The sequence below is a fragment of the Nesoenas mayeri genome (assembly GCF_963082525.1).
Source record: "Nesoenas mayeri genome assembly, chromosome: 17".
Lineage (NCBI taxonomy): Eukaryota > Metazoa > Chordata > Aves > Columbiformes > Columbidae > Nesoenas > Nesoenas mayeri.
In genome coordinates, this window is record NC_137565.1 from 13,130,553 (window position 1) to 13,157,912 (window position 27,360).

At 58.2% G+C, this 27,360-nt stretch overlaps 1 protein-coding gene across 2 annotated transcripts in view; it reads left to right on the forward strand.

Annotated features, from left to right (window-relative positions):
* OSBP2 (oxysterol binding protein 2) overlaps positions 1 to 27,360 on the forward strand; it is a 130,797-nt gene that overhangs the window by 96,215 nt on the left and 7,222 nt on the right. For both annotated transcript variants that reach the window (XM_080355096.1, XM_080355095.1), the window contains 6 exons: positions 14,961 to 15,159; positions 16,269 to 16,386; positions 17,091 to 17,157; positions 17,503 to 17,670; positions 22,637 to 22,882; positions 26,656 to 26,776. In XM_080355096.1, coding sequence (XP_080211222.1) covers positions 14,961 to 15,159; positions 16,269 to 16,386; positions 17,091 to 17,157; positions 17,503 to 17,670; positions 22,637 to 22,882; positions 26,656 to 26,776 — 919 coding nt within the window. The remainder of the gene's footprint in view (positions 1 to 14,960; positions 15,160 to 16,268; positions 16,387 to 17,090; positions 17,158 to 17,502; positions 17,671 to 22,636; positions 22,883 to 26,655; positions 26,777 to 27,360) is intronic.

The following is a 27,360-nucleotide window of genomic DNA, read 5'->3' on the forward strand; positions in this document are numbered from 1 at the left end:
CCCCAGCCCAGCCAGTGGGGCTGGAGGAACCTCCACCTTGTGTATCCTTATGCCACAGGGGTTAATTCAGGCGCTGCAGCGAGTCAGTGCTGTCTCCAGCCCCTGCATGTGCTGGGTTAGCGGCAGGGATGGCCTCAGCCACCTTTGGTGGCCCCAAGCAGATGCTCTGCTGCCTAAAATGGGAGCAAACCCCGCGGCGGGACAGCTTCTCCTCCCTGTGACTATTGCGATGGTGATCGCGCGGGAGGGGCCCATTTTTGCATGCCCGTGCCGTAACGCAGCCTGTGTTCATTATTTGTGCTGCGCTAATGACGCGCACTGATCAACGCATTGAAAACCGTGTCACCAACCCAGAAAACCCCCGGCTTTGGGATTAAATCTTTAACCCAACCCTAATCCTTGCTGGACGAGAAAGCTGCAGCCAGAGGTCTGCGTGTCCTGGGCGGTTCTGCTGTGGATGCGCTGCGCTGATGACAGATAACTGGTGGGTGCTGTGCTGTTCCTGGGGGAGGTGGCGGGGTGGGTGACACTCTGGGATCCGTCCCATTCGGCTGCTGGAGCTGGGCTGGGATGCGGGGGAGCGGAGATGCGGAGCCAGAACCTGCGCTCGGAGCTGCTGCAGCTTTCTCTGAGCATCACTGTTGCTTTTTTAACGTAGAAATGTGAGGGTATCTCTGATCAGATCTGTCCAGACAGGCGGTGCCTTTCTCCAGCTCCCCTCATCCTCATCGGCATCATTCCCCATGGCTGCTGGCTCCTTCCAGCCAAATGATACCATGTGTGGGTGCTCAGAGCTCACGCGTGTCTGTGGGGCTACTGTGCTGGCTGGGGCTTTCAGCAGGTGCTCCTGCACGCAGATTGCTTCATCCTCACCGTGCCTGGGCCCTTCTCACCTCCTCCTCCTCCTTGGTGTGTTCATCTGACCCTCAGGAGGCTTCAGGCTCTGTGCTGGGGCTCCCTCAGAGCCTGGTGCGAGAAGATGGGGGACACGTCTGTCACCAGCACCCGAGGATGTCTCGTGTAGCTCTGACCTCCCGTTTTTCTTGGCTGGGACCGATAACTGCCACTGCAGCTTCAGAGGAGAGTTCTGAGCGTTTCTGCCCGGGTGGCCGGGGGATCAGCGGGGCTGTGCAGCGCTGGGCTCAGCACGGCGCACACGGGACTTGCACCGTCAGCAACGCCCAGTGTTCATCATCAGCACCGCTGAACCGCACAGCCCGGCCGGCGTCGCCTCTGCTGCCACACACAGCGGGACCCGGTGAGCCCTGCCCGCCCCCCGCTCATAGGATCATCTCAGACAACCATAGAATCATTTCAGCTGGAAGAGACCCTCAGGATCATCAAGTCCAACCATAACCCAACTCTAGCACAAAACCATATCCCTAAGAACCTCGTCTAAATGCTTTTAAACCCCTCCAGGGATGGTGATTCCAGCACTGCCCTGGGCAGCCTGTTCCAATGCCCCACAGCCCTTTGGGGAAGAAATTGTTCCCAGATCCAACCTCAACCTCCCTTGGTGCGACTTGAGGCCGTTTCCTCTTGTCCTATCACTTGCTGCTTGTGAGAAGAGGGCAACACTCTCTGTCACCCTCTGGCAGCCACCACGTGTCTGTGCCTGGTGGTTTTTGTCTCTGTGGGGCAGGATGGGGACGTGACGGCCAAAACAGCAACACATCCCCAGGCTGATCCCTTCTGTGGCTATGCTGCTGGTATCACACGGGTTGTGTTCGCCTCTCGCCCAGGCTGATGCACCAAAATGCTTCTCTCCATCTCCTTCCTCCAGCGTCTGTCACAGGAGAAGGTGCTGCAAATGCAGTGCTGCTGTCCTGTGGATTTACCAGGAAGGAGCCACAGCACTGGGGTGGGACGGGGGCTCGGACGAGCTGCTGACAGCAACTGCTGCTCCTGCAGCACCTTGTACAGCAGAGCGCTTTGCAAAGGCATCGCACGAGGTTGGAACCGAGGTACCAACCCGAGCAGCTTCCTCCAGCTCCGGGGTGGGAGCTGCCTGCGAGCAGTGCCAGCTGCTCGCTGCCACCGCAGCCACCCGCCCTCGGCTGGGGACAGATGCTCCTCTGGCCTGGGGGTTGCTCCGTCGGACAGAGCAGAGCAGAAGCCAGCGGGAGCTGCAGCAGATCTGTTGGTGAGAGCTGTTTGCAGGACGGAGCCACGGGAGCACGCCAGAGCCAGCGTCAGCCACACAGAGCGCAGGCCGGCCGCTCTGGGGTGTGGGCTCCCTGCTCTCAGACCCTCGGGGGTCCCCGCGCTGCCGCCGTGGTTTGTGGTGGTTTGGGCAAGTGAAGAGGGAGGAAGAAGCTGCAGCGGGTGCCTGGAGGTACCTCCCGGACGGGGAGGAGCTGATGGTGGCAGCTTCCCAGGAGGGTGAATTTTGGCCCCTGCGGCAGTGGAGAAGCCCCGATGCTGACCAAGTGGGTGAGAACATCAGAAGGAAGAGCCGAAGATGTGAGCGTTGCTGAAGGAGAGCAGCAAAACCCTGCGAGGGCACGATGCTGCACCAACCTCTTGCCAGCAGGAGGTCCCAGCATGAAACCTCAGCTCCTCGTGCATCTTCTGTACCAGTCCCGGCACACGCTGCGGTGCCGTGGCAAACCCTCTGGCACAGCGAGGTTTGGGTGCAAGGGGCAGCGCTGCCGGCACGCTGAAACATCCAACAAATGTTGGTTTTGCAGCAGCGAGCAATACTTTGGAAACCAAACCCTGCGTCTCCCCAGGCCACAGCTGCAGGTGACACCGCCTTGGGCTGTAACCTGTGGGCAGAGTGGGCTTGTTCTGCTTCATCGCGGTGAAAATGCCTTTTACGGTACCAAGTACAGGATGATACTATACGCGATGATTCTGTACGTGATGATTCCAGGCTCAGTAGCTACATAAAGGCTGCAGGAGGGCGGGATTAGAGCCTGTTAACACAGCCGGGCGGGCGGATTTGCTGCTGTTTCACACTAATCCTCCCTTCATTGCGTGCGGGGATCACGCGTCCGTGAGGCTGCAGGTGAGTCTGTCTGTCCTGCCAGCGCTGTTCTGGACTCCACTGCTGCTTCAGACCCGCAGTGAGGTCCTCTGTGGGCAGATACACCCCGTGTGAGGTGTCTTTGGGTGGTTACGTGGTGCTGAGCCCACGTCATGGTGGGGAACACCAGGGTCTTTGTGGTGTTTAGGCAGATGGCCCAAAATAACATGGTCATAGAATCATAGAACTGTTTCAGTTGGAAGAGACACTCAGGATAATCAAGTCCAACCATTCCCCCACCCCTGGCACTGCCCCATGTCCTGAGAACCTCATGTCCGTCTGTCCAGCCCTCCAGGGATGGTGACTCCAGCACTGCCCTGGGCAGCCTGTTCCAATGCCCCACAGCCCTTTGGGGAAGAAATTGTTCCCACATCCAACCTCAACCTCCCCTGGTGCCACTTGAGGCCGTTTCCTCTGCTCCTGGCGCTTGTTCCTGGGGAGCAGAGCCCGACCCCCCTGGCTCCAAGCTCCTTTCAGGCAGTTGAGAGATCAGAAGGTCTCCCCTCAGCTCCTGTTCTCCAGCTGAACCCCGAGGTCCCTCAGCCGCTCCATCACACTTGTGCTCCAGCCCCTCACCAGCTCCGTCCTCTCCTCTGCTCTCTCTCTAGTACCTCACTGTCCTCCTTATGATGCGGTGCCCATAAGGTAATAAAACTTCCAGAGACAGAACCATGAAACGAGGTCTGACTCCCACCCAAGTGTAGACATCTCCACCTTGGGCATCTCTGGCTCTCAGGGAACCCCCAGTCCCCTGAGAGAAACGGGCACCACTGGGGCACAAGGTGCCACCTGGGCTGGGACCGTCGGTGACCGTGGTGAGCGCTGGGGCTCTTGCTGGGAGGTCACCAAGGGCTGGTGGAACCAGCTCTGCTCCTGTGTCCTCCCCACCCCGTTTGGAGCTTTTCCATGTCCGTATATTTCTGTAGCCCCCACTTTGCCTGGATGTGAAGCTCCTTCCAAGGTAACACTCAGAAGCATGAAAAGAAAAGCAATGGGGAATGGAGTGATTTTTGGCGTCGAGCTCCCACCTGCTGTCCTCTCATGTTTTTATGCAATGCCACTTATTTTTTCATGGTGTGTGGCTCAGCCCGGCACTGTCCTCTTGCCCCCAGCCCCTGGGGGGCAGCAGCCCTTGGTGTCCCCACATCCTTCAGAAAGCTGGGATGCTCGTGACCCGGCTGAGGGTCACTCCAAGGGTTTGGGGCAGATTTGCCGTTATTTAAGCAGTTGGTGCTGATCGACGTTTCCGTGCGCTGCTGCTTCTGGTGACGTCCCCCCAGCCCAGCCCTGGGCCACCGGGTACCCTCGCTGTCATGACTGCACCCAAAACCACGTCTCGTTGTGATCCGACTCTGTGTGAGATGATTTGGGATTCAGGCCGGCTCCGTCCTCGTATTTTCCCTTTTGCTTTGTGCTCAGAGTATTTTGGTGCAGGGGGAAGGGCAAGTCAACCCTCTGACGGTGCGAACGCTCCGCGTGTCTCGGTGCTCTCAATCCAAACAGCTCATTTTCACACGACATGAGTGTGTTCAGAGCCAAGAGGGGGACCAGCGCTCGCCCTTCCCTCGGGGGCTGTTCACAGAGTGTTCTGCAGCCCAGGTGTGTCACAGGGTTTGGGAAGGACGGGAGCGCTTATCTCTGAGGCACCAGGCGCCTGATGCAATTCAGTGCACTCTTTCCACTGATGAATGGAGTGATGGCTCCTGCTGTATAATTCACCGCTGAAAAAGAGATGATTGAACGCATCTGGCACTTGCTTTCTCTCATGTCACTCCTGGGCGGTGGAGTGGTCCTTGTCCCATGCAGGCAAAGGAAGGGGCTGGTTGAGCATAGGAGGTGGTGTTCACAGAACAACGTCGCTGCCCTGAACAGGACACTTCCCTGGTAGGGTTTTTGCTCCCCAAAGGCTGGATTTGCAGGGCTGTTCCTCTGGGATGCTCGGGGCAGGTGGGACCGCAGGTCTGAGCGTGCTCCTCAGCATCCGTCAGCATTGAAGCGCTCGGCCTTGCTGGGACGTCCCCAGAGGTTGTCACCCCTGTGCTTCACACCCATGGGCAGAAATCTGGCATGCTTCCATGTGGCCATTTACACTTCAAACTAACCTCGTCTCTTTGTTCCTTGTATCTAATTTTGACTGTTTGCTCCCGCTGAGGAGCCAGAGCTGCCCGTGGGTATGTGATGGCACCACCTTGGCAGGATGCGGGTGACCCCGGGTGATCGTTTTTCAGTGGCGTAAATAATCCGTGGGCGGTTAACGACGTTCCTATTAGTCTGCAACAAGCTGTGAAATCTGGTATATTTGCCGTGACAAATGTGTGAAAGGTGCTAAATTCGCCCATCGCGGCAGCGGCTGCCGGGCGCGGGGACAGCCCATGGAGCTGGTGGCATCATGTCTCACCTCCTGCTCCCCAGCAGGACATTGGTGGCACCTTGTCTCTTCCTCCACGGGAATTTGCAGGAGCCTCAGTGGTGTTTTTCCCTGAAAACATGCTTTTTTGACCACTGTCATTGTGCTTCCTCTTGACCATGATTTACAGCTCCACCATCCAGTGCTGGATTAGGACCTGCTACAAGAACTTGTTCCAGCCACGGAGAGGAGGAGAAGCCACCTCTGGCCCTCCTGCCACCAGCTTGCAGGTAGCGCTGGGCTTCCCCAGGACCTTGTGCCCTTACTGCAGATGGACGGAGCTTGTTTTTGTCATTAGGTGCTAATGATCTGCCCGAGTTGCAAATTGGTGAGGGGTAAGCACCGGTTGGGACGTTCAGGGGTGACCAAGCAGCACTGCCTATTAGCCTGACCTTCCTCTGAATTATTTTAAGTTTAGGTTTAGATTTAGATTTAGGCCATGGTTGGACTCGATGATCTTGAGGGCCTCTTCCAACCAAAATGATTCTTTGATTCTATGATCCCATTCTATTTTCAAACAAGCTTGCTTGCGGAGCGGAAGAGCATCTCGGCTGCTGCTCTCCAACCCTGGCTCCATCCAGCTGTGGCCCTGTGGCAAAATCTGGGGCAGGTTGTGGCTCCTCCTGCACTGCACTGTCCCGTGTGCGTCGAGAGGCAGTGGTGGGGCTGCGGGAGGGCTGAGACCGGGTTCTGTACGGGGTGATGGTGCCTGGGGATGGGCTCAGCATCCTCTGCTGCTCCCTCTGCTCCTGATGCGGGAGGGTCGGCCGTGGGGAGACCTTGGGGGAGGATGGTAGAGAACAGGAGCTGAGGGGAGACCTTCTGATCTCTGAACTGCCTGAAAGGAGCTTGGAGCCAGGGGGGTCGGGCTCTGCTCCCCAGGAACAAGCGCCAGGAGCAGAGGAAACGGCCTCAAGTTGCGCCAGGGGAGGTTGAGGTTGGATGTGGGAACAATTTCTTCCCCAAAGGGCTGTGGGGCATTGGAACAGGCTGCCCAGGGCAGTGCTGGAGTCACCATCCCTGGAGGGCTGGACAGACGGACATGAGGTTCTCAGGACATGGGGCAGGGACAGGGGTGGGTTATGGTTGGACTCAATGATCTTGAGAGGCTTTTCCAACCAAAATGATTCTGTGGTTCTATGATTCTAAAAAGTTTGTGCAGGCAGGGTATGGTGGGAGGGAGAAATCACCTTTTTCTCCACCAAAAGCAGCTCACTGCCCTTGTGATGGACCCTGTGATGGGTGACAGCGGGTGGCTCCCCAAACCCCCCCACGGCACCACCATGCCCTGTCCTGCCTTGGCTGGGGTCGGAACAGCCCCTTGTGTGGGACTGGAGCAAACTCCAGTGCTCCCCGAACCCCACATGCATCCAGGTGCTGCTGAACCACAGGAGCTGTGTCATGGCAGCGATGGCTTGGGGGAGCGTAGGGATATGGGTGCAATGGGTGGATATGGGGTGCGATGGGTGGATGTGGGGCATGACGTGGGGATACGGGGTATGACATGATCTTCCTAGTGCTGAGAGGAGCAGTGGGTGGGTGAACTCTGCAGATGACGATGAGGACATCTGGATCTTCAGACGTGTAGCCTCAACACCCCAGCCACATCCCTCACCAGGGAATTGCTTTTCTCTTCCTTTCATTCTGCAACTCGGGATCTGCATCTCCTTTGTGGTTCATTCGTCAAGGAGCCTGTCACCTGCTGACCTTTGCGAGGATGATCAGTGTCCCTGCGCCGGCGAAACGTGGATTTGCGGCTGTGTCTCGCTTCCAACCCAGATCAGGTTCAGCTGTAACTAAATTTAGCCGCCGCTCCGTAAGGGTTTTATAAGCTGGATTTCCAGGCGTTGCTCCTGCTTGGCCACTGCACTTGTTTTCACCTTTGAAGGGGGTATTAAAGGAATGAATGATCCATGACCTGGGATGCTGAAATTTCAGCTGGGTTCGTGACCCCCGCCTTAGTCTGTGCCAGGACTGAGCTGCGTGTGTCCCTCCGGTGTCACCGCTGGGGACCATCCCTTTGCTCCTGTCCGCCCGCAGCGGGGACATTGCTGCCACCAGAAACATCCACCCGTCTTTGTCCTGTGCGGTTTGCAAAATCTGTCACTGTTGTGGACGATGAGGCACAACCAGTGGTGGCGGTGGGAGCTGAGCTGCGTGCGAGCGGTGCCGCGGGAGCTCCGGCTCCCCCCGGCTGCTCCCAGCCCCCCTTGGGGTAAGGTGGGAGCTGGGGGGACAGCGGGCGCCTCCCCGGCCCTTCGGCCCCAGCTTCTCCCGAAATGGGAGAGGACAGGGAGGTGACAGGGGTGAGCACAGCCCTCGAGCAGCTGGTGGGTGTTTTCCACCCAGACCCTGCGTGTTTTCTGAGCCGTTGCGGCAGGGTCGGTGGCACAGGAGGGGAGCGGGATTGGGAATCATCCCAGCATGGTGCAGAGTGAGCCAAACCCATCTGAGGGCAGGACAGAGTGTGGGCACGAGGAGGTTTTTGTCCTTCCCTGGGTCAGAGCTTGTCCTGGGACCTGGTCCCCCCGCCTCCTGCTCTGGCCAGTCCTCGGCTGCCCCAGCGGGTCGAGGGGCCACAGCATCCGTTGGTCCCGGCTGGAGCACAGACGGGGGTCCCGGGCACCGCTGGGGTGGCTGTGGCAGTGACAGCAGGGACAGCTGCGTGTCTCCTGCGTCTCCACCCTTCCTCTCCTGCGGGGAAGGGACACATTCAGCTGCACCTCTGCCTCTTGTGTCTGGCCCCGAGAAGAGACAGACCCTCGGGGCTGGGGTCCCCTGGGGGTCTCCTGGCTCACCGTGCCCTCCGTGGGTCCCCATGAGCGAGGATGGATCCTTGTGGTGCTGGTGCCATGTCAGGGCTTCACAGCAGCTGCATTTCAAAGAACTTTTGCAGTCGCAGCAGCTGAGGTTTAGGGCAGAAACAGGCATGGTGGCTGTCGGAAACCCAGCGCATGGGCTGCCAGAGCCCCCGTGCTGCGCTGTGCAGAGCGGATTTGCAATCCTTGCTTGCAAACATCCAAGAAAACCAGTCAGAGGGCGGTGGGGAGATCCCTCTTTGCGATTACTCGCTTGCCCTTGCTGGGATGCCCATGGTGTGAGCAGACGCCTGGTAACGGTGCGTGGCGGCTGATGCTGAAGAGCCCAAGGGTTAAATCCTGCCCCGGGCTGTGCAGGGCTGTCTGCCACCCCCTGCGCTAACGGGGGCTTCGCAGAGCTCCCCAGGATCCCCAGTTCCCCGCCAGCCGGCAGCTGGGCCAAACCAGGCTGCAGGCAGCGATGGGTGACGGCATGGCTTGTTTCATTTGCAAAGGAGCACTCAGAAATTGGGGTGCTGGGTGCTGCGTCTGGAAACGCCCCATCCCAGGGACTGCAGAGCCTGGCCCATTTTGGAAAATAACAGGGTAGGCATCTGTGTGGTGCTGGGGGCTCAGTGGGGTCACCGGCGGGCCTGGCCCTGAGCAGCCGCGGGGGGGAAGTGGCACATCCTGCGCTGAGGTTGCTGCTGGGACCCCTGGGCTTTGAAGCAGCAGCTCTGGAGCTTCTCCTGCGGCCAGGCCCAGCTCTTGCTGCAGCTCCAGCGGGGAGCACGGGGAGAGCATCCGCCGGTGCGCCGCCCCTGCTCCAGCTGTCACGCTCCGTGAACTGCGCTCTCCCTTCCCCACGCGGCTGCTCGGTGCTCAGGGTCTCACCACCATCTCCCAGACCCACACCTGCCAGGACATCCTGCTTTCCAGCCCCGTTCCCCACTTCCCGTCACTCCCCACTCCTTCAGGACCGTTTTCCTGGCCACATTTTGTTGCTCCTCAGCGGCACCGAACAGCCCTGGGAGCTGGTTGTGCTCAGCCAGCTGGAAAAAGCATCTCGGTGATGGACGTCACTGAGAACGGTGGCAAAGCCATCCCAGCCCTGCGCAGAGGATGCGGCTGACAGGTCCCAGAGGAGCCTTGTGGATGATTCCCGTCAGGATTTGTTTCCCCCGGGAGCAGTGGGCTGGCCTCGCCGGTGCACTGTGTGCAGGGGCTCCATCCTGCATCTCAAGGGGTTGGGGACAGCATGACACGAGAGGTGTCGCTGGAAGAGGATGGTGTGTCCAAGGGGAAGGTGCAGATCTTTGGGTTTTTGCAGCTGTGACCAGAAGTACGTCCCGTCCTTCGGTGGCAGGCGGCAGCCAGCAGCGTTTTCGTTGCTGCTGACAGCTGTGGCTGCAGCTGTGGAACACGTCACGTCAGGCTGCGCCCGTGTCCTGTGCGCCTTTGTCCTGGGGAAAGGGCAGCGCGGCTCCTCCTGGAGCTGGGGACGTGCGAGCAAACGCCGTAACGTGACACACACCGGTGTTGGTTTGTCGTCGGCCAAGGTTCAGCCTGGGGAACAGGAGCTGAGGGGAGACCTCGACAAGGGGAAACAGCCTCAAGTTGCGCCAGGGGAGGCTGAGGTTGGATGTGGGAACAATTTCTTCCCCAAAGGGCTGTGGGGCATTGGAACAGGCTGCCCAGGGCAGTGCTGGAGTCACCACCCCTGGAGGGGTTTAAAAGGCGTTTAGATGAGGTTCTCAGGACATGGGGCAGTGCTGGAGTTGGGTTATGGTTGGACTCAGTCGTCCTGAGGGACTCTTCCAACTGAAACGATTCTATAATTCTAAGGTGTGTGCAGCCTCGGCTGGGGATGATTTGCTTGGGCTGCCCCGGGGCTCCCTGCAGACAGGGCCAGGAGGAGCTGAGGCACGGCCAGGCTGCCTCAGTGTGAGCCCTGGCTCCTCGTGGACCACACGACCAGCCGTGGGGATCGGGGAAAACCCGCCAGCCAAGTGCCGACAAGGGCTGGGCTTCATTTCCCCTCAATAGCGACCTCCCTGGGGAGATGCCGTGTCCGAGCTGCTCGCCCTGCTCCCTGCAGCCCCGGGGAGCCCGTGGGCTCGTTCTGTGGTGCTGCCCCTGCCTGGGGGTCCAGGGCACGTTTTTGGCTCAGGAATGGGCTCTGTTGATAGGGACAGTGGTGGAAAAATACACCCTGAGCCCTGTTCAGTGCTACTGTCACCTCTGGTGAGCATCCCCGTGGAACTCTGCACTGTGGCTGTGGATGGTATAAAACCAAACTAAGAACTTTAATTTGCTTGGCCAGCTGGGGCGCTGGGCTTGGGGGATGTTTCTGCAGGACGTTCTCCTGCTACCACCCTCAGCATCGCTTCCCTTCCACCGAGCAAACGTGCCGCTCGCCCGCGGTGGCGCGCGGTGGTTTGGTCAGAGCACGGGCAGGGCGCTCGTGCCAGTGTCTGGATTAGAGCAAAGGGCTGCAGAAAGGTGGCCTGACCGCCTTCTGGAAACAGGGAATAAACCCTGCGCACAGTCCGGCTGGCCCCAAAATCCACCGGAACACAAGCTGTGGGATGCTGCCAGGAACAAGCATCGTCCCGACCTGCTGCGTGGAGGAGCCGCTGCCTCTGGGGCAGCGCAGACCATCCCGGTCACCTCCCCAAAACCTCCTGCGCTCGGTGCAGAACGTCTGCAGCACTGACATCCGCTTCTCCGTCACATGGGGTTTTTTTAATAAGGCTGTAAATGCAGATTTCGGTGCAGATTTCGCTCCGCGTGGATCCTCTGCAGCCCTGGGATGGGAGGAACTGAGGATTTATCTGCTGTGATTTTTATTTAGGACGTTGATTTCTGTTGACTGATGGAGCGATTTCTCCTCTGCATCCCACGGCTCCCAGCTCCTGGTGATGTGCTGGAGCCTTCGTGTGGCTCTTCTGTAATTACTTAATTTTCCCCTTATTTACCCTAATTTACCGTTATACCTTACAAACCGTGTTTAATTGTAGCAGGATAACGACAGGTGTTGTCCTAGCGCATCATTTTAAAGCGCTCAGCCCCCCTAAACCAGGGACAGCCGGCAATTTCCATCCTCAGTGCCAGCGAGCGGTGCCAAAACGGGTATTTGTGTGCGAACTGCCTGTGGAGAGGGACCTTGGGAGCAGATAATGAGCTTTGCTGGGCTGGGGAGGTCACGGCCGCTATCTCATTACTTGCCCTTGCGGTTTCATCCTCTTATTGCAATGCATCAGCGTAATAAAAGACGCCGGCGTGCCAGCTCGGGGCAGGGCTTCATGTGAACTGGCTGGAGGTTCAGCTCCAGGCTGGGTATGAAGGTGCCAGGGCAGGGTCTGCCCGATGGTTTGTGGCCGTGGTGGCTGCCAACGGGACTTTTTGGGGTGGGGGGAGGAACAGAGTTGATTCTGGAGCACAAGGTGAGATTGCGGTGCGAAGCGCCCGTAAAACCTGCTGTCTGGTCTCACATCTCCCAGTGCCCGTCTGTGCAGCCCCATGGGGTCTGTGGTTTGTGTGGGTGTCGCCATGGGGCTGGGGGTGCAGGGTAAGGCCACAGGTGGGAATCGGGGGGGCCAGGCCCCGAAGCCCTCGCTGCCTGCACCAGAGGAGCTCAAAGTGGGGGGACATGCCGGCTGCTCCGAGCTCGCGGGAGCCGCGTTCCCATCGTGGTGCTGAGCACGTGCAGAGGGCTCTGCCCCGCTCCGGGGGATCTGCACCCCCTCTTCTGGCTGACAATCCAGCCACTGCAGCTGGGTGCTCAGGGGAGTATTTCCTGAGCTCGGGTGGGTCAGTGTCTCTATTGCCATGACAGCACCGCTGAGTTGCTCCTGGTGTCACTGGTGGCCACAGCTGGAATTCCCGTGGCTGAGTAGCTGATGCCGTAGCACAAACCCCTGTTCAGAGCTTGCAAACGGTCTTTGACTGACTTATTATTTTGGCTGGAGCATCTTTGTGATGAGGAGACTGAGAGAGCTGGGGCTGCTGAGCTGGAGAAGAGAAGCTGAGAGGGATCTGATCAATGGATCAATAGCTCAGGGTGGGTGTCAGAGGATGGACCAGACTCTGTTCATGGTGCCCAACGCCAGGGTGAGGGGCAACGGGCACAGACTGAAACACAGGAGGCTCCATGTGAACACGAGCAGAAACTTGTTTGCTGGGAGGTGCCAGAGCCTGGCCCAGGCTGCCCAGAGCGGGTGTGGAGTCTCCTGCTCTGAGACATTCAAACCCCCTGGGATCCTGTGTGATCTGCTCTGTGACCCTGCGTGAGCAGGGCTGGGCTGGGATCTGCAGAGCTCCTGCAGCCCAGCCACTCTGAGATTTCTGCCTAGTAAAACTGCATGTGATTGCCTTGATTGCTTTGATTGCCTCTCATTAGAGCCTTAATGACGCTGCATCCCGCCCTTGGGATGTGACCACACTGGAGAACACAGCAGGTTTGTGATAGTGTGGTCTGTGGGTTTGAATTCACTCTGCACAGTTCAATGCTGGGACTGATCCCGCAGGAATCCAGCTGTGGACTGGCATCTGTGCAGAGAGAGCAGGCGGGAGCCCTTGGGGATGGAGGTATTGATAATCATAATGACACGAGTGTGGAGTCTGGTCCTTCCGCACTGAGGGTGTTGGGAAGCCAGGGGGAGCAGAGGTGAGAACAAAGCCAAACATCTTCTTCAAGATGATGGGTACACTGATCATTACTTTTTTTTCCAAATCACAGACCCAAACTCGTGTTTGCACTTCGTGTATCTGAGCTATTCGGTTCCTGCCTCTTCCTGTGAGCGGAGGCTCCTGGTGGTGAGACCGGGGGACGTGACGGTGTCAAGATGTCACCAAAGGCACGTGTGCCCCCCTGCAGTTTGCTGTCTTATCCTGGGGTACTCAATCCATCTGCTTTGTGCTTCTTCACCTAAAATATGAAAACCTGATGCTTTGTGTCACTTTTCTGGTGATTCTGTGATTCTGTGATTCATTTCTGAGGTTATTAAAGGAAAAAAGTCTTTCCATGGATGAGGTTCAAATCCCGCTCCTATCCAAAGGAGAGGTTTGATGAAGAAGGGATGAATCGAAGCTTTTATTGGACAAATCCTGGTAAAACCAGGCTGGGTTATGGAAGCTGAAGCCCTGAACCTCTTGCTTGACCAGGAGATACCTCGATATTCAGCCCAAATTTAGTGACCTGCCAAGAGCTGCATGAACCACATGTGGAATCCAAGTAGATGGAAACATAGAAAATAACCGAGTCCTGGGGACGGTTAGAAGTCTGTTAGACATTCAGAACTCGTTGGTTTTACTCACTTGCTGTGGCGCTGAGTCGGAGCTGGCCGAAGCACAAGCAGAGTTAAATTGCCTGCAAGTTGCCAGCCTGCCCCCAAACTCCCATAGAATTTCCATAAAAATCGTCTTTTCCTGCCTTTAAATGTAAGAAGTTCAGTGTGTCCCAGCCGGGGAGCAGCAGGAGGTTGGTTGCAAAAGAAGTGGTGAAGCTGGGGGGACTCTGTGTTTCAGTCTAATATGAAAAATAACCTAAAAATAGAGCTCCGGGGGCTGCCTGTCCCTCATCAGACAACAGAACGGCAGCTCATGGGGGTGTCTTGTCCCCAAGCGGGGGTCATGTCCTGCGCCTGGAATTGTCCCACTGGTGTCCGGCACGGCCGGGCTGGGCGATGCCTGTGATCCTGGTGATGTGAGGGGAACACAAGGGACTGTGGTGGTGACTGGTGCCACCAAAGGGTTCTCCTGTCAGCCTGGGTCATGGCGACCCTGCTGTCCCCTGCCCCGCGGCACAGGACAGGGGCACTGTGCATCCTGCAAAGCATCGCTTGGTGCATCCTGTGAGCCCTCCTTAGGATCACAGATGGTTTGTGCTGAAGGGCCCTCCCCAGCTCCCCAGTGCCCCCCCTGCCATGACAGGGACATCTGCACCAGCTCAGGGTGCTCAGAGCCCCGTCCAGCCTGGCCTGGGATGTCTCCAGGGATGGTTCAGCCACCACCTCTCTGGCCAACCTGGGCCAGGCTCTCACCACCCTCAGGGCAACAATTTCCTTCCCGTGGGCTGTGTGTGTGCGTGTGTCCCTGTGCCTGCCGGGTCCCGTTCCCCAGAAACGTGCCCGTCGTGGAGAGGAGAAGCTTTAGGCCGTGGTGAAGGTGCCGCGGGGGCCAGGCCGGGCCTTTGCTGCTCAGTGCAGCTCCAGGGGGCACTGGGCATCTCCTGCTCTGCTGCCGTGGGGCACAGGGCTCCCAGCTGCCCGTGTCCGTGTGGATGGCTCCATGGGCCTGTCTGGCTCCTCCACGTTCACAGCTCTGGGGATGCTGCTCAGAATCTCATGGTGTGTGTGAAGGGCTGGGCCTGCCCGGGGTGTGTGTGAGCCCGGCCGGGCGCAGCGATGGGCCCGGGACAGGAACGGGCTGCGGGGCTGGGGCACGGTGAGCCGGGCTGCTGGGGGACATCGCGGTGGCTCTGTGGTCCCCGGGCCATTGTCTGCCTTGCAGCCGTCTCCTCAGCATGATTCAGGTTGGGATGAACTGAGTTTAGCCCCGTGGATATGGGGCATCACGCAGAGCTCTGGGATTGCGATTTACAAAACCGGGGTCCTGGGCGAGGAGGAGGGCTGTGGTGGGGAGTCAGCTCTGGCGTCACCGTGTGCCAGCGCTGGCTCCATGATGGGCCATGCCAGATGCTGACGTGTCCCTCCCTCCCCTCCAGGCTTGCCGCGATTTCCTGGATTTGGCCGAAACCCACAGCCGAAAATGGCAGCGGGCGCTGCAGCATGAGCGGGAGCAGCGGATCCGGCTGGAGGAGACCATCGAGCAGTTAGCCAAGCAGCACAACAGCTTGGAGCGCGCCTGCCGCGGGGCGCCCGGCCTGTCCGCCGCCAGCACCGGCATCGCCAGCACCGCCAAGGGTGAGTGCCGGCAGGCACAGGGACAGGGTCCTGCGGGAACCCCACACGGATGGGGACTTGCTGCTGGGTGTCCCCAGCGAGTCAGCAGGGATGGGAAGGATGCGCAAGGCAATGCCCTGCATGCCCATGACCTCTTTTTAACGCATCCCATTATGCCATAATTATTCCTAATTGCCCTGCTGCTCCTTGCTTGGGGACTTACCCTGGAGAACAGGAGCTGAGGGGTGACCTTCTGATCTCTGAACTGCCTGAAAGGAGCTTGGAGCCAGGGGGGTCGGGCTCTGCTCCCCAGGAACAAGCGCCAGGAGCAGAGGAAACGGCCTCAAGTTGCGCCAGGGGAGGTTGAGGTTGGATGTGGGAACAATTTCTTCCCCAAAGGGCTGTGGGGCATTGGAACAGGCTGCCCAGGGCAGTGCTGGAGTCACCATCCCTGGAGGGCTGGACAGACGGACATGAGGTTCTCAGGACATGGGGCAGTGCCAGGGGTGGGGGAATGGTTGGACTCCATGATCCTGAGGGTCTCTCTCAACCAAAATGATTCAGTGGTTCTGTGGAGCTGCAGTGGGTCTCAAAAGTCACCGCAGTTCGTGTCTGCTCCTGGTTTTGTGACGATCTTTGCCACCACAGGAGAGAAGAAAAATGTTTGTAAGTGTAGGGCTGGAAAACCCCACAGCCGGGAAGTCTCTCAGCATCACCTGAAACTCATGCCAGTTTTTTCCTGCTTTCATCCTGACGGGTTTCCCGGCAGCCGGGGCGGTGCTGGGTGGCAGCTGCCTTAGTCGTGGTTGGGTGTTGCAGTCACGCGTGTCTGGCTCCGGCAGCCCGGTGGCGTTTCTGGAGGTGCTGCCCAGCACGGCAGGGAGGCCTCGTGTGCCTGGACGGGGGAGCAGGACACACGCTGCCGGGGCACGTCCTTGCTGTCCAGAGCTGGAAACTGGTACGGTGTCCTCTCATCGTGGGGCGGGCTGGAGAGGAGGGGACAAGCTGTAAAGGGAGACGGTGTTGGAGGGGACACAGTGAGAGGAGTGTGGGCTCTGGGGGCAGTTGTGCTTGATGGGTTCTAAAGGGGACTGGCAGCACTGAGCATCTCAAACCCTTTGTGCCGACAGGGAGTGTGCAGTCTGCGAAAGGAGAGGCCAGTGATGAAGATGAAGAGACGGAGTATTTCGATGCCATGGAGGATGCACCAGCTTTTATCACTGTAACCGCAGACCCCAAGCACCACAGGTACGAGCCCCCATCCTGGTGCCACAGGTCACAACCTGGCAAAACCTGCTGTGGGTGCAGGAGGAGCAGGGGAGGGAGGTTCTGCATGGTGCTGGGCTTGGGGGCAGTGTACCCTCCTGCGGGGTCCCTCTGCGCGATGTCCGCCAGCACACAGGCTGCTCTGCCCTCCGCACCTCTGCGCTTGCACCCTGGAGCCAGCGAGGTGAGGATGGAGCCAGTGAGGTGAGGATGGAGCCAGCGAGGTGAGGATGGCCCCAGCCATAGCGAGGAAGGGCAGACATCAAGCCTGTGCTGCAGTAAAGCTGGGTTCTCTGCCCCTGCAGCTGCTGTGGGCTCGAGGGGAGCCTGGGCAGGGATGTAGAAGGAGATGCTGGGGAGCAGCGGGCAGAAGCCTGGAGCACCTTGCCTTGGTGTGCCCTGACCTGCTCCTACACCTCCCTGGTGTCTGTCTGTGCTGGCGGCAGCTGTGGTGTGAGCCACAGTCACACCGCCGGGCCTGCTGGCAAACGGGAGGCTCTGTGCCCCCTGTCTGGGACACCCTGTGCTGAGCATCTCCTCCCGACACCCGCACACAGCCTCCGTCCCCCTGGGGTGCTGCAGGGAGATGTTCTGGGTGATGCTGGCTGTGCTGCCCCAGCCCCGGCTCTTCCCTCCCTTTCTCTGCCCTTCCTTGTATTCACCGGCTGGTTCTGTCTTCCCCGCAGGCGTTCGGGCAGTAACGTGAGCGGGGCCAGCGAGGGCCACCCCGAGGACTGGAACCTGGAGGACAGTGTGAGTTGGCTGGACAGAGCGGGAGGGACAGTCCCGGGGCGAGAAACCAGGGGAGGGGAGCAGGAAAGCAGGAGGGTGGTGGGACCCTCCATCCAGGTCCCTCCAGGATGGAGCAGCATTGGTTGCTTTGTGAGCCATCCAAATACCCTCTTAAGGGAAGGGGGACAGTGCTGGGGGGTAATTACACCATTATTTCCCCCATGCCCTGGAGAAGAGGCTTCCAGCGATGCTCCCCAGCACAAGTGCACACGATGTCTCCTGAGCTGTGGCTGCTGCTCTTGGGTCTGGTTGAGTCATGCTGGGTGACCGTGGCTCAGACCTGTGTTCCTTCTCTTGCTTCCGCAGGTCTTTGAAAGCTCAAATCAAAGCAGCTACAATGAGTCCACTTGCAAAGATCTCCTGCCGAAGAAAAGGAGACGGACTCGCATCCCCGACAAACCCAACTACAGCCTTAACCTCTGGAGTATCATGAAGAACTGCATCGGCAAAGAGCTCTCCAAGATCCCCATGCCCGTGAGTGAGCGTGTCCCAGGCGGGCAGAGAGGGGCCTGCCGGCACTGGGGGCTCCGTTTGATAGAGTCATAGAACCACAGAATCGTTTTGGTTGGAAGAGACACTCAAGCTCATCGTGTCTGACCGTTCCCCCACCTCTGGCACTGCCCCATGTCCCTGAGAACCTCATGTCCGTCTGTCCAGCCCTCCAGGGATGGTGACTCCAGCACTGCCCTGGGCAGCCTGTTCCAATGCCCCACAGCCCTTTGGGGAAGAAATTGTTCCCACATCCAACCTCAACCTCCCCTGGTGCCACTTGAGGCCGTTTCCTCTGCTCCTGGCGCTTGTTCCTGGGGAGCAGAGCCCGACCCCCCTGGCTCCAAGCTCCTTTCAGGCAGTTCAGAGATCAGAAGGTCTCCCCTCAGCTCCTGTTCTCCAGCTGAACCCCCAGGTCCCTCAGCCGCTCCATCACACTTGTGCTCCAGCCCCTCACCAGGGCTCTGGGCTGTATGGAGGGGTTGGGTCACAGTTCCAGGTGGCCCTGCCAGGGGCTGTGACAGCACAGCCACCCCAAGCGGGACAGGAACACATCACCTACTGTCACCCCATCCTGGGGGGCTTTTGCACTGAAGCCACCTCAATCTGCTCCACAGCACTGATGTGTCCTCGCTGCTCAGCTCTGCTGACTCTAAGCCTGACGTCCTTCCCTGCAATTTATTCACCCTTGGACTCATCCATCTGCTGCCAGCGAGCCGGCAGGGCCAGAGCGCTGAGCCAGGCGGGCGGGGGGCGGCTGTCGTCAGCAGCACGGGGCCGCAGTGCTGATTGCTCTGTGGGATACGGCTCTGACGTGGGGGCTGTTACATCAGGGACTATTTGAGTCGGATCGGCTCTTTCTTTGGGACCGATCCCTCCTCCCGTGCTGGCTGCGGCAGCCCCACAGTGCCCATGTCCCTGGCAGCTTCTTGCACGAGTGCCAGGGCGAGCAGGGGGGACATTGCCCGAGTGTCCTCTACACATCCAGCTGGTGCTGAGGCAAGGAGAGAACCAGGACACCTTGAATCCTTGAGGGTTCGAGTGTATCACCCAGGGGCTGGAAGAAGAAGAGACCTTGTTGTTGATGCCCTGTCCCCAGCCTGCGTCCTGGGGACATGCTGCTCGGGGAGCAGCCTGCTCGCATGGGCAGCACGGCAGGGCCGTGTTTCACCCCAGCAACACAGAACTTCTTTACTTTTCTTGTAAAGAGCCACTTGTTAGTGTAGGAGGTTCTGTGGGGACAATTTACAGCAGCTCTGGATGCTGCTGGGTTTGCTCCTTGGGGCAAAGGCTCCCTGCAGTGGGCAGGAGGGGGTTTGCTGGGGGGTCTGTCTGGAGGAACCCCCTCATGTGAGTGGGATGTGCATGTAATTCTTGCAGGTAGATAACCCTGTGCCTCATGGACCCAGATGAAATGCTGCCCACACCAACACTCCCCCAAACCCACAGCCCGTTTTTCCAGAGCAAACAGCCCTTTCCAGGCTGCCAGGTCTCCAGCAGCTCTTCCCCAGCTCAGTATGCAGTGTGGATGGGACTGGGTACCATCATAAGAAATCCATTTCCCCAAAAACCGTGAAACTGGTGGATTTGAGAGAGTTGTGAAGCAGCTGAGGGTACTTGGGGGTTATTGTGGCACTGGCTGGTGTGGGAGCAGCTCAGCAAAGCATGAACTGTATTCAGGGTCCTCCTTCGCTGAGCAAAGGGGAAGGAACGTGTTACTGGGGCTGGGATGCAGAATTGATTGTATTTGGGCTGTTGTTAAAGCAGTGCCTGATGCTCTCTGAGTAAGAGAGATGAGTTTGTCTCTTCTTCGTGCTATTTCCAGCCGAGATATACAGCCCAGTGCCGTCCATTAGCATTTCCGCAGCGACATCAATATCAGATAAAGGCGTGATGGGTACAGAAATAAACTCAGGACGTGAAATACCAGCAGCTGCCTGGGCCTGGAGAGAGGAAATTTACACCTTCCATATCAATCAAATCATTCCGGGAGCTGCTGAAGCCGAGTTCAAACCCGAGAGCAATATGTTCTGCCCACACCGCAGCCCCGGCTCAGGGATGTAATTACTCCATATGCTCCCAGGCGCGAGCGGGTCTGCTTTCCCAGCACGGCCGTCTCGGTGCAGCGCTCAGCAGAGCGTGGGTTGCAGAGGGGCTCAGCTGCTCGCTGTCAGCTCTCTGCGTTATCTGTAGGGATACGGGGCGGGGGAGACCCCCCGCACGTGGCATTTCTGTGGGAGGTTCACCCCAAGAACAAGCAGCCCATGGCAGGGCAACGGGGGGGCGATTTAATCCCCTTTCAATGGCCACTGGAATCCTGTCTCCGCAGCACGAGCTGCCGAGCGAGGGTTTCCCAGCTGCTGCTGCGGTAAATGGAGCAAAGCGGGAGCAGCCGGGCGGGGGGGCTGTTTGGAACGCGGTTAATCACAGTGCAAACCCTCGGTGAGCCTGTCGTGCACACTGAGCGGCGTGAGTTGCTCCTTCCATGCACTTCACCCGATTCTTGGCTAATTAAGAGAACTTCGAGACCTCATCCCCTTCCCTGGGGGACACGATGCACTGAAAACCTCTCTGTGCTGACAACACACTCCTTAGTTTTTCCTCTGAATGAATAGCACGGAAAAGGAAGAAAACAACTTTGGGGCTTTTGCGTTGGCGGTGGGTTCATTGTCCGTCCCCGTGGCAGGTTTGGCGTCGCCGGTGCCGAGCGGGGCTGCTGGGGACGCTGCAGCTGCTTTGGTTCCGCCGCCCGCGTCTCTCCAGGGAGTTCCCTCGAGCTGCTGCGATGTGCTTGTTGTGTGGATGTGGTGCTGCCCTTTCTACACAGCCTGCTCTACGATCCCTGCTACTTAAATCCCCGAGTGGAATGATTTGGAGTTAGTTTCCTTTAGCATGAAACATGTAATGTGGCTTATAGAAGTGGTTCTCCCATCCTTAAACATCTGCTCCTTCCGAAATGTATTTCTTTGTTCTGAACTGAAAAAATGAATCTCACATGATTTCGAGGCAGAAGATGTGGGACAAAGCGTCTCCATCTTCCTTTCAATTTTTTTAATTTCTATTCTTTTTGGAACAAAAAATATTGCTAGAATCAACTGTGGGGTTTTGTTGTTTGGTTGGTTGGTTTGGTTTGGTTTTTTTTCAGGAGATGTTTGCAGCCTGTCCAACCTGTTCGTGTAAAGCACAATTCTCTAATTGACAAAGCAATGACTTGGGGATGGAAACGGAGCTGCCCCTCCGCTCTGTGCCCCGCGGGGTGTTGCGGGTTGGGTGCTGTCCTGGGGCTGCACCCCGGGGGCAGGGACACCCTCACATGCGGCTTTCCAAGGTGTTGTGAGCAGCTGGGCTATGAGCTGGCCTGGGGAGGGCTTTGCTGGGAGCAGCACCTCCCAGCTGTGTCTCACATCTGGCTTGTGGCCGCTGTGGTGCTGGCAGGGAGGTGAGAGGGAGCTGTGCTGCTCAGGCTCGTTTTAGGGGTCACCGGTGCTCCGTCACTGGAAAGATCGGCCATGAACTGCCGTGTGCATTCACAGCCCAAAGGCCGATCGCACCCTGGGCTGCATCCCCGGCCCCATGGGCAGCAGGTTTTGGGGGATCCTGCCCCTTTGCCCCATTCTGCTGAGACCCCCCTGCAGTGCTGGTCCAGCTCTGGGTTCTCAGCACAGACACACATGGAACTGCTGGAGAGGGGCCAGAGGAGCCACAGGAATGACCCGAGGCTGGAACAGCTCTGCTGGGGACAGGTGAGAGAGCTGGGCTGTTCAGCTGGAGAACAGAAGCTCCGGGGCGACAGCACTGACTCGCTGCAGCACCTGAATTAACCCCTGTGGCATAAGGATACACAAGGTGGAGGTTCCTCCAGCCCCACTGGCTGGGCTGGGGGGACTGGGAGCAGCCGGGAGCGCTGTGCAGGCAGCGAGGCCGGGTCCATCGTCCATCCTGTGTGACAATGGGCTTGGGGACCCTGAGGGTTGGCACTGTGCACCTGCTGGGGACCCGGCCAGGTCCCAGCACCAGCACCCGGACCACACAGTCACCCTGTGTCTGACCCGGGGAGGAGACTCTGCTTCCTACCAGCACACACGAGCACATACGGTGGTTAACCTGTCACTGACACAGGGGGTTCAGAGGAGGCCACCAAGATGCTCAGAGGGCTGGAACAGCTCTGCTGGGGACAGGCTGAAAGCTGGGGTGTTCAGCTGGAGATGAGAAGCTCCAAGGAAACCTTATTGCAGCCTTTCTGGACCTAAAAAGAGCCCATAAGAAAAATGGGGACAGACTTTTGAGCAGGGCCTGTTGTGATAGGACAAGGGGTGATGGTTTTAAACGAAAGGAGGGAGATTGAGGCTGGACATGAGGAAGAAATTATTGCCCTGAGGGTGGTGAGAGCCTGGCCCAGGTTGGCCAGAGAGGTGGTGGCTGAACCATCCCTGGAGACATCCCAGGCCAGGCTGGACGGGGCTCTGAGCACCCTGAGCTGGTGCAGATGTCCCTGTCATGGCAGGGGGGGCACTGTGGGAGCTGGGAAGGCCCTTCAACCCAAACCATCTGTGATTCTATGATATCTGGTTCTCTTGTGGGGCTGCCAGATCCCCAACACACTTCAGCTGGGAACTTCAAAGCCTTCATGCTCTGGCAGTTCGGTTCAGGGAGCACAGCACGTGTTTCTTGCTTTTATTTACTGTCTGTGTAGCCCTGCAGGGGCAGCGTGCAGGCAGCGTGCCTGGGCACATCCAGCCCCGTGCTGTCCCGGGGGCTGTGGCTTCGACTGAGGCAGTTTCCAGCCACACCAGATCCGCGGCTCTTGGGGTGCATCACACTGTGCTTGGGGAGCCTGGTGTGCAGGTTGTTAGTGCTGATCAGGGTGCAGTGCCGGGAGAAAAAGGCAAAGGGTGAAGTGCTGACCTTGGCATCTCTCCTGCTCTGCTGATCCCGACATGTTCCCCTCCAGGTGAACTTCAACGAGCCGCTCTCCATGCTGCAGAGGCTGACCGAGGACCTGGAGTACCACGAGCTGCTGGACAAAGCGGTCAAGTGCGAGAGCTCCACAGAGCAGATGTGCTTCGTTGCTGCATTTTCAGTGTCTTCCTACTCGACCACAGTCCACCGCACCGCAAAGCCATTCAACCCGCTGCTGGGGGAAACCTATGAGCTCGACCGGCTGGAGGAGTTGGGTTTCCGATCCCTGTGCGAGCAGGTAAGCTGCTGGTGTCCAGGCAAATCATTCCTTCTCTGAAGGAGACCCAGCATCTCCGCGCTCTGAGCCGTTCCCCTGGCCGTGACAGCCAGCGCGTTGCCGTTGCTGTTGGCAGGAGCAGCAGCGGGCACAGCCCAAGGCATTTCTCAGAGGCAGAGTGTGCCCATCACAGCGTTGCAAAGCAGGAGGTGGGAGAATTGGACTAGATGATCTTTTGAGGTCCCTTCCAATCGCTAACATTCTGTGACTCTGTGAAGGGGAGCAGAAGGGTGTCCATCGCCCCGCCGGGGGTCCTGGCAGCCTGCGTGGGGCTGGGGCTGCTGCCACATCCCAGCACTTGAGCAGAAAAGGAGAAACTCTCCTCACCCGAGCCCCCTCCCAGCCACGCTGGTGATGCTGCGAGCTCTGGCACCGTTATCCCTGTTTTTTGGGCTGGGTCTCATTTCTCTCTTGTTGAACTGAAATCTTTTAGTTTCAGAGCCTGGGGCCAACCCAGGAACCTCTGCCAGCCCCGTGCTCTAACCGCAGAGCGCATCTGGCACACGTTGGTCACACAGCAGGTCTTAATTAAAAACCTGGAGCACTTAATGAGTTGAGACCTGGGAAGAAAATTGACTGTTTAGTATTTAGCACACTTGGCTGATCTGTCCTGGATTCCTTGGGAGGGACGGGACATCACAGTGCGGGGGCTCTCTGCTCTCCAGGGGCTGGCTGTGCCATCTCAGGGACAGAGCAACCATCATGTCTGTCTGCGTTCAGAAACATCAAACAAAATCACAAACCTCAGTCAACCTGCAGAGGCTGATGCAGGTCCAGGAGCTGCAGAGCTGTTCAGCAGACCATGTCGCTGAGACCTGTGGGGGACATTTTTTGGGGTGGGCATTGCATGGGCAAGGGTCTTGCTGCTGATCTGGGCACGCTGTGCTGTGCCGTGGGTTGCTCGCAGCAGATTTCAGACATGCGGATGGGGCACTCTGAGAATACACAGTGATGAGGCCCAGACTTGCACCAGCATCCTTGTGTCTCCTGACATGCTTTAGTTTGTCCCTGTCCCTCATCATCTTCTGCTCCAAGCCTTCATACCCAGATTTGGAGCAGTCGCTGCAGCAGGTGCCGTGCTCAGCCATCAGCTCCTGGTTGGACACGCACGTGTGGACAAAGCCCCCCCGTGGTAACGAGTGCCCAGGCCTGGCAGACTCCTGCAATGCTCTGACCGAGGCAGGATGGCACCTCCTATCACCTCCCGTCACATCCCATCACCTCCTGTCATGTCCCATCACCTCCCGTCTCTCTCGGCCAGGCTGTGAGGGTGAACAGGCTGTGTGGGGTCTCCTGGAACCGTGACCCCCTCATGACAAAAGGAAGGGTCCTGCAGCAGCTCGTCTCCAAGATCCGTGTCTCTGCTGTCCCTTTGCACCATCCCAAGCTGCGTGCCTGCTGTCAGCCGGCTTCGATCGTCCCCGGGATGCCGTGTGGTCAGTCCCAGTCTTGTGCGCTCGTGCCCTGGGCTGCAGGAGCCAGGACGCTGCTGACCGGAGCATAACGAGCTACAGCTGCCAACGCGCGTCCCCTTCCCACACGGCCAAACTGGAGGCAGCAGCATCTCTCCTGGCATCCCCCGGCACTTTGCTGTGAGCTTTGCAGAGCTCAGGTTCATCCCAATGTCACACACACCGTCACCTCCCTCGCCCAGCAGTGATTCCCATCCTGCCACACAGCCCGGTTCCCCACTGGCTTTGTGCACAGCCCAGAGAAATCTGGGATCTCTGTTCTGCAGCACCCTCCTGGTCCCTGTCTCCCTGGGTTCTCATGCTGCTCAGCCAAGTGTTGTAGGAATTCGATGATTCCTTCCCAGGATGCTCAGTCCGTCCCTTAGCCAGCAACATCCTCATCCTGCCGGGGTGCGGTCAGAACAACGGGGGCGTTATTGCCCTGACGGGGGTACTGCTGGACAGCCCTGACCGCATCACTCTACCATCCCTTTTCTCATTTCTTCCCCCTCTTTTTCACCACCCTCCCTCTTGTGTCCCTATTCCTTCCCAAATAGATAACCTGCCCTGAATTTCTTTTACCAGTTGGTCCCAATTTCCCTGTGTCTGTACCCAAATTTGGTGTTTCTGACACGTCCACATTAGCTGAGCACAGACCAGGCTGGAGCCCTTGCTGACCCGGCACACAAGCTTCATCCAAAATTAGACTTACTGTAACTGGGAACAAACCCGCTCCCTCGCAGCACACTGGAGCCTTCGGTCCATGAGCAGAGCCTCTAAATCTCCCTCCTGGAGCCATCTCAAAGGGCACATTTGGTGACAGCACAGCTTTGCATTGGTGCTTCTTGCCCTGGTTGGTGTGGGACAGACAGACAGACGCCCCTCCCACTGCTCGGAACTTTCCCTGCATGTGCTGCTCAGCTGCCGATGTGCCGAGTGAAGCGTTGGTAATCTTGTGCCTGAAATCCAGTTATCCAAATAGGATTTTCTCCTGCTGGTGACAGTGGGATATAATGGTGAGGCCCTTGCTCTGCTCGTGTTTGTAATCCAGCAGCTTGGGGTGCTCAGCCTTTAATTACCTCGGTGGAATTAATCTCTGACCTGGGTGGCGTGGCCACCGGGGCGCGGTGGTTCCCGGTGATGGGTGGTGTGTGCGGTGTCGGCGGGGGGAGCCCCGGTGAGGACAGAGCCCTCTGCTCGGGGTGTCCGGCCCCCACCGTGGCTTTGCGCAGCTTCTACGGTGCCGGGGAGCACGAGCTCCGTCCTTTTACACATCATCCTTGGGATGGGGGATGTCGAATCTGCTTTTCCAGCCCAGTGTGTCTGCAGGAACAAAGCCAAGGTCTTGGCAGGTCAGGTCCATGTGTCTCTGACAACCGGGGGACGTGTGTCCCCTGGGGGTTCCCAGTCAGGGCAATGGGGGCAGCTGCTGGTAGGAGAGGCATTACTGGGGTTACTGGTGACCTAGGCTGGGTGTCAGCACATCCATGTTTCTCAACCAGGATCACTGGAGAGCAGAGCTGTGTCCTGGGGTCTCAGTACAGCATCATCTCGCAGCAATAGTTGCTCGCGTTAAGTTTATACAGCTGAAGCTTCGCTAAGCCACCAAGATGCTGAAGGGAGTGGAGCATCTCTCGTGTGAGGAAAGGCTGAGGGAGCTGGGGCTCTGGAGCTGGACAAGAGGACACTGAGGGGGCACTCATTCATGGGATCAATATGGAAAGGGGGAGTGTCAGGAGGATGGAGCCAGGCTCTGCTGGTGACAACCAGGGACAGGACAAGGGGCAATGGGTGCAAACTGGAACACAAGAGGTTCCACTTAAATTTGAGAAGAAACTTGTTTGGGGTGAGGGTGTCAGAGCCTGGCCCAGGCTGCCCAGGGGGGTTGTGGAGTCTCCTTCTGTGCAGACATTCCAACCCGCCTGGACACCTTCCTGTGTAACCTCATCTGGGTGTTCCTGCTCCATGGGGGGATTGCACTGGATGAGCTTTCCAGGGCCCTTCAACCCCTGACATTCTGGGACTCTGTGATTCTGTGTGTAATGAGCATTAGAAAATCCTGGCAGGAGCTCAGTGCACCTGCTCATGCTGCCGGGGAACTCACGGGAGGTCACCCCAATGCCCAGGAAAGACTGGGGTGTTCAAGTCAGCGAAGCATCCTTAGGGCCAAAGCTGGCGTGGAGCCATCGCCTCTTCTGGGAGTGACGCCGCGATGGCTGAGTGCTCACCGGGGCTCTCCGGTGCTGGTGGCCATGACCTTACGGCTGTTTCTCCTCTCTCCAGGTGAGCCACCACCCCCCGGCAGCCGCCCATCACGTCTACTCCAAGCGAGGGTGGACGTTGTGGCAGGAAATCACCATCGCCAGCAAGTTCAGGGGCAAATACCTCTCCATCATGCCACTGGGTAGGTGACTCGTGCCGGGAGGATCAGGACTGGCTTTTTATCCCGCTCTGCTCGTGCAATACCCCAGAGGTTAAAGCGATGTGCTGATCCCTCGGGTTCATGCAGAGCTCGGTGAGTTCCACCCTGAGCAATGTGGGAGCACAGATTTGTGCTCCCGATCACAGACACCCCTTTGATAACCTGTCTGCCTTGGAAATGGAAATTATACCAGCCGCAAAGGGAGACAGCTTTGCTCGCTGCTAACGCCACGGAGGCTGTGCTTTGGAAATACCTTGCTTCCCCATCAATTGATTTCTCCCTAAATGATAGTTAATCATTAGCTTGTTGCCTGTTCTAACCCTCTCCCTGTCAGCCAGGTGCAATAAGCTCCATTATTCCAAGGCTGTATTGGTCTCCTGCCTGTCCCTGTGCTGGGCAGCACAGCCGGGGCCGGTCCTGCCTGGGCTTGTGACACTGCGAGACAGCCGGGTAGCATGTTTCTGACCTGCTTTGGAAATGAGTGATTTGCGGGGGCAGGAGGAGGGCAGGGGCCCTGCAGGTGTTGCATCTCCTCCCTGCAGCAATCACGGAGTGTGCAGCAAGGG